This window comes from Nicotiana attenuata, unplaced genomic scaffold (assembly GCF_001879085.1).
Source record: "Nicotiana attenuata strain UT unplaced genomic scaffold, NIATTr2, whole genome shotgun sequence".
NCBI lineage: Eukaryota > Viridiplantae > Streptophyta > Magnoliopsida > Solanales > Solanaceae > Nicotiana > Nicotiana attenuata.
Window position 1 is genome coordinate 110,412 of NW_017671052.1, and position 6,919 is coordinate 117,330.

Sequence of the window (6,919 nt, forward strand, 5' to 3'; positions counted from 1 at the left end):
ACTTTCCAACTCATAACTTTAGAGACTAAGTGTCTCCAACCTTACCAAAACCATTCTGGATTCGAACCGACTAACCCGATACCATATAACACAAATAAACAAAGCAATAAGAAGCAGAAATGGGGGAAACAGAGCGGTAACTCATGAAACGACCGGCCCGGTCGTTGCATAAATTCACTAATTAATGATGTAAATAGGCATGGAATCAAGAAGTATAATCAATTTAGGATAAGGAACACTTACCTAGTTCGAACTCGTGAAAAATCCCTCTAAAATCGCCTAAATCCGAGACTTAAAACTCAAAAATGACCAAAAATATCGAACTCCCAAATTTATGCATTCTGTCCAGAATTTATCTTTTGCCGACAAGAATTTTAGATCTACGAACTCGCATTTGCGAAGCCAGCTTGCCAGGACATATTCCGCATCTGCGGAATTCCAGTCGCATTCGTGACTGTGCAGAAGCGCTGATGAAGCCGCATGAGCGACGAGTTGCGCATTTGCGATCATTGCACCATACAAGTAGGCATCGCACCTGCGCTCCAAGCTTCGCAGAAGCGAAGCTTCTTCCCTGGCCTCAAGGTCGCAGAAGCGACACTGTCTTCGCAGAAGCGGCTCCGCATCTGCACTCCAAAATGCACAGATGCGAGACACCAGAACAAGACTTGCAATTTCGACCAAAAATGATCTGAAACTCGTTCGAAACTCATCCGAGCCCTCGGGACATCGTCCGAATATTCCAACAAGTCCCGTAACATAATAAGGACATATGAGTTTATGAAATATTCAATTCTGTAACTTGCGCCGAAATATATCAAATCAATTCGCAATAACCTCAAATTTTGTAGGTAAGTCCCAAATGACATAACGAAGCTATTCCACCTCTCGAAAATCTCAATCCGAGTCTGATATCAATAAAGTCAAATTTACGGTCAAACTTTGGAAATCTTTAACTTTTTGATTTCTAGTTTTCGTCAAATGGCGATAATTCGAGCTAGGGACTTCCGAATTCGATTCCGGGCATACACCCAAGTCTCAAATTACGATACGGACCTACCGGGGCCGTCAGAACACTGATTCGGGCCCGTTTGCTCAAAACATTGACCGAAGTCAACTCAAATGAGTTTTGAAGCACTATTTCACATTTTTATCAATTTTTCACATAAAAATTTTCCAAAAAAAGATACGGTCTGCGCACGCAAGTCGAAAAATACTGAATGGTGCTATTCGAGGTCTCAGAACACATAAATGAATGTTTAAAATTAAAGATGACCTATCGGCTCATCACAATGAATAAGATGAGAGTCATATTAGGTACTTGAGCAAATAGAATTTATTTTTTAAGGCCATAAAGAACATAGTATTGTTGCATGATATTTAAGCATAAGTCAATATATTATTCTACATAAAGAAAAAGCACAACTCACATGTTGAAGTTATAATAACGCATTAGATACTTTTGTATGACATAGCTTTTTATCTTCTTAAGTTGGCTAAATATGATCAATATTAATTATTTTCAAGAGCTTGTGCTTTTTTAAAATTTAGTATTTGTAACTAAATTACATAGTTTAATAATATTTGTGTGATTTTTAAAATTTTATACTCATTGAGATAAAGTACACGCGCAACGCGCATATCCTAGGTCATTGGTACGTGATAATCTCATCATAGTATTTTGCATATAATTAAATACTAAAAAGTTTACAACTTTTTAACTATTAGTTGAGCAGTTTTATGGGGTGAGTTCTTCATTGCTAAGTTTAGGATCAACATTCATTAATTTTGTAAACTTATACTTTTATTACATAACTTAAACTTAAAATCAATAGAATATAAAAAATTACTCAATGAGATATGGGTACACACGCAACGCGCGTACAATAAGACTAGTAAGCACACAAATACTATGACATGTTTATAATTACAAGTTTCAAGAGTTTATTTCTTTCCTAATCCACATACTCAATCAAAATGGGAGCCTTGGCGTAATTGGTAAAGTTGCTGCCATGTGACCAGGAGGTCACGGCGTCGAGCCGTGAAAATAACATTTTGTAGAAATATAGGGTAAGGTTGCGTACAATAGACCCTTGTGGTCCGGCCCTTCCCCGGACCCCGTACATAACTGGAGCTTAGTGCGTCGGGTTGCCTTTTTATACTTGAGTAGTGTTACATTTATCATCAAATTTCTCAATGTTTACTTGAGAGTACTCTCTGCTTGGAAGATTTCTTACTCATTCTGGTTTACTTGTTAGCATTGAAGGGGCTTTGGGATTGCGAATATGAAGGTTATGGAAAATCTTTGGTTTGCTATCCTTGATGAATGATGCAGTTTAGGCAAATCTTTAAATTATCTCAATATAGAAAATGTTAGGTTAATAGCATAACTAACGCTACCATGATGCTACACTGAGCGCTTGCACTAACATGACTTGCAAACAACTCTGAATGTTAAGTAGCATAACTAATTTTTAAACTATCTCAATATAAAGAATGTTAAGTAGCATAACTAACGTTACCATGATGCTACGCTGAGCCTACGCTGGCATAACTTGAAAATAACTCAGACACTATAAGCCCGCTAGATACAAATAAAAAAACAGCGCTAACAAGCTAGAAAATGGATGCACAAAGGCACAATGGCTTTTGTGCGCAATTGATTACACCCTTGCTTCTTGCTTTCAGGCCGGAGCTTGATAAATAGTAAAGTGGTCAAATAAAACTTTATGTCAAGCAATTAGCAAACTAGTTAAGCCAGAGAGGAAAGAATGGTAGAAGCAATTTTCGTTTGGATCTAGATAAACCAAGGAAGATAGACATAATGCTTTCACAAAAAATCAAACAGCTAAAAAACTTGAAACTAAAGAAACGAACTTTCTTGACAAGAACTCATTAGGTTTCAGTGATTAATATTTCTTCCTTTTCTTTTGAAATGAATTATAAAAACTCTTACCCAAAACAAATATAAAGAGGGCAATCGATACAGAGCAAATGACACAGATAAATATAGCTAGACTTGTAGAAGATAGCACAACGTACAAGCCAGTCATAAACGCTATCATCATTGCTAGCATGGCAACCAAGGCAAGGACGCCAGCAGCTACATAACGACTCAACCTTTTGTTCTCTTCCTCGTAAGTTGCAAGGTAATGCAGAAAAACAGCAGCTGTGGAAGATATCACGGCAATGGTATCTGTTACTGCGAATGCTTTGAACGCTGTTTTCTTGGATAGGATTGCCATGCCTTTATTTGGACCATCATCATCGTAACCACCAGGAATTGTGAAGCCAGCCGCAAAAGAAACCGTTAATATAAGTGTAACAACTATCAAATGTGTATTTGCTCTTTCTTTCCATACTTCCATGCGTCCTTTGAACCACTTCTTATGTAATTCTTTCTGAAAATAGAGTTAAAAATCTCTAATTATTTTATCTCAAATCTTAAGTATATCTCAATTTTGATTTAAAAAAAACTATGCCATTTTTGTATTGTAAAACTAACTCATAAAGTGTTTTTAATAGGAAAAAAGACCAAAAAGAAACTTGCATCGTATAAACAAATATTTACCCATCTGATATTGTTACGATCTAATTCTTCCCAGCAAGGGTGATCAGACTGAAACGACACGTTCCCTGTAACCTCGTGGGGCATGTTTCCGTCAGCGTCTCTTTGCACAAAGATGTTATTGTCCCAGTGTTGCTGTTGGAATAATGTTATCATTTTCCAATGCTCCTTTGCGTATGCAATGTGAAGAACATTTTGGCCTTGGCTAGTGACTGCGTCCAAGGAATCTGGACACTGCTCTATAAACTCTTCCACGGCCTGTATTTTATTATTGATGACCGCTAAATGCAAAGGTGTTATATTTTCTTCTTTAATAGATCCATAAGCCATATGTTTATCTTCCATTAATAATGTAATCACTGGTAGTTTAAACCCTACATACGCCGCGAAATGGAGAGGATTCCACCCAAAATCATCTGCTTGCTTTGTTAGACTTGGTTCTTTTCTTAGTATCATTTCCATGCATACTACCCAAAAAAAAAATAAAAATATCCTAGTTAGTAAGTGCATCACTATAATAAATGTGAAAAATGGGGTAAAAATATAGTTATAAAATATTTAGAAGAGAAACAATTTCTTTATCTATGCTTTCTTTTTCTTTTTAATTTATTGTAGACATCACCAATGTTTTTAATATCGACTTGACATCAGCAAAATAAATTGAGACAAAAGAAGTATAAAATATCAGAAAAGAGAAAGTCAAGTATATATTTCAATTCTCAAGAAAAATGTCATCCCTCCTCTTTGCCAAGGTTAATAACAATTTATGAATTCCATGCAAATAAGGATCATATAAATTATATACTCTTTGTTGGAGAACTTGTATTGATCTTCCTGACCTACAAAGACAATATCCTCTATGATGACATTCAGACCTTGATTTTAAGGGGAAAGTGGGGGGAGGAATCCATAAGGGGATCTAGTGTTCGAACTGGGGTAGATCTGAGCTAGAGAGGTTAGAAAAGAGTTACAAAGAGGTCTTTTTGCCTATATTTTTTTTTTTGGAATCCTAAAAAAACTCACAGCCACTACAATTTCCCTTCGGGTGAGCACTCTGTGCGCACTGAGTAAATTCCGCACTGCGTAATAGCATACAGACTACAAGGGGATGTAAACTACACTAGGCTAGCCATGTGCGAAAGGCTCGACCTAGAAAGTATTGAGAGGGATCGAACTCAAGTCATCTGTATGGATGACCGCTCTCCAAACCAACTGGGCCACCCCAAGGTCATTTTGCCTATTGTTAGTTACTAATGTTGGTAAAAATAATGCAAAGTCATGAGGAAAGGGAGATACGTGCAGTATTATTCATTGCAGCTGCATGTAGCACAGTTGTGCCATAGGGGCCACCATAAGATAGTGAAGTGGAGTTGTTCAAGATGTGTTCCACTGCATTTCTATTTGCTTTCTCCACAGCTAGATACAGTGGAGTCTTCTGAGCATTGTTAGGCGGATATGAGTAGTCAGGATCTTCTTTGACCAACAATTCTACCACACTGCAACCACGCCTCTGCATTACAGCTTCGTGCAAGGCCGTATTTCCGTAGTTGTTAGTAATCCTCAAAAACTCTCTGGTTTCTGGAATGCCAGCTTCTATATCAATGAGCCCTCCATAATTTTTCATGTAGTTGATAAAGGCCTTGATGAGACCTCTGTTGCTTTTCCTCGCAGCCATATGAATAAAAGTATCTCCATTAGAGTTCAAGATGGAAAATAACTCAGGACCGGCTATAGCAAGAAAATCTGAGTAATTATTCCCATAGAAACCATTATATTGAGCTGCAATATGGAGGACAGTGTTGTTGTAAGGAGTTAATTGGGTGGCGAACCGGCTCTTGTATTCTTCCAGAACTTTCATGTCACCTTCTTTAGCAGCTTCGTACAACCGCCAATCCATCGGCATTTTATTTATCAGAATTAATCTACTTGAAGAGGGATATATATGGATGAGTCTGTTTCTCATACAACTCAGGAAGTATATATATATATATATATATATATATATATATATATATATATATATATATATATATATAAAAGCAGAATAACTTTGAGGAGTACGTACCTTGCGTACGAGAGGAAAAGCAAAAACAAACTCACGTGAGAATATTAAAATTGTTATTTAAACTCACGTTAAGTATCTGGCCGGGAAAGAGACACATGTACCGTTGCTGTTAGCAATCATAGGAGTACTTTGTTTTTTCCTTTAGCTATTTCAATATATTTTAGGCATATATAATTACAAAAATTTTGAGTCATAACATATTTATGCATTTAAACTTTGAATGCATAAATATTGTTTTTAAAAAACTGAAGGGTGAATGTTTGAATTTATATTGTTTTTTTTATTAAAAATTTTGCTGTGCTTTGATATTACAACACAGAAGGAAAAACAAAAACAAACGGGAGAATATTAAAATTGTTACTTAAACCCACGTTAACTATCTGGCCGGGAAAGAAAGACATAAAACTTTAGCGTTTACTACATTATTTAATTTTCTAGTTTCGGTAGAATATTAAAATCGAGTACATATTCTTCTCAATTAATTTACTCGCCACAAACCATATACAACATAGCCCTTTTTTTTCTCAATTAAGCACTTCTAAATTCCCACTAGCACGCATTAGTAAGATTAGGAGGTGTGTGTTTTTTTACATTATTTGAGCTATTCTTTCCTTCTTGCAATTTCTTTTTTCATTTTCTCGTTTTTTTTTACACACACTACATAAATTAAGGTTCATCGACTAGTGACATTTTTTTCACAACTTTTGTGCACCTTAAGGGCCCTTCAAGGTTCCACTCGAAAGCTACTCTCCAATCTCTCACCTTACTTCTTTTAGCGACTATTTGCCTTAGGAGGTAAAGTTTCAACTATCTTCAATAAAGAACAAAATAGGGGTACGACTTGTAATGTGAGTGTCAAAAAAAAGTCTATAGGCTCAAAGGGGCTAGCAACGGAAAATTTTATTTTTAAGTGACAAGCACATCTATGATCAAGCAAGAAACGCCTACGTCATCTCCTAAATGAGCTGTCACGACCCAAAATCCACTAAGGGTCGTGGTGGCGCCGGACACCGCTGTTAGGCAAGCCAACTAAAATACTTAATTAAATTTCAATTTTAACAATTTTGAAAACCAAGATTTTTCCTTACATTTTACTGGTAAAAGACAAATCTGTGCAATGTAAATAAAAGAGTGTTTGGAAGTAAATACAAGATACTCAATAATCATCCCAGAACCCGGTGTCACAAGTGCATGAGCAATTTTCAAGAAATAATATAATCCAACAACCGTCCAGAATACAATATTGGAAATGAAATAAATATAGATAACTGAAAGAGACTCTGCTGTCT

The 6,919-nt window shown here is 36.1% G+C and overlaps 1 protein-coding gene across 1 annotated transcript; it reads right to left on the bottom strand.

Annotated features, from left to right (window-relative positions):
- Positions 1-2,774: 2,774 nt before the first annotated feature.
- Positions 2,775-5,516, bottom strand: LOC109205539 (protein ACCELERATED CELL DEATH 6-like). Its single transcript, XM_019368249.1, has 3 exons — positions 4,862-5,516; positions 3,569-4,032; positions 2,775-3,398 (listed from the first exon to the last, which is right to left on the bottom strand). The coding sequence occupies exons 1-3, from the start codon at positions 5,466-5,468 to the stop codon at positions 2,907-2,909; spliced, it is 1,563 nt and encodes a 520-aa protein (XP_019223794.1). The 5' UTR covers positions 5,469-5,516; the 3' UTR covers positions 2,775-2,906.
- Positions 5,517-6,919: the final 1,403 nt, after the last annotated feature.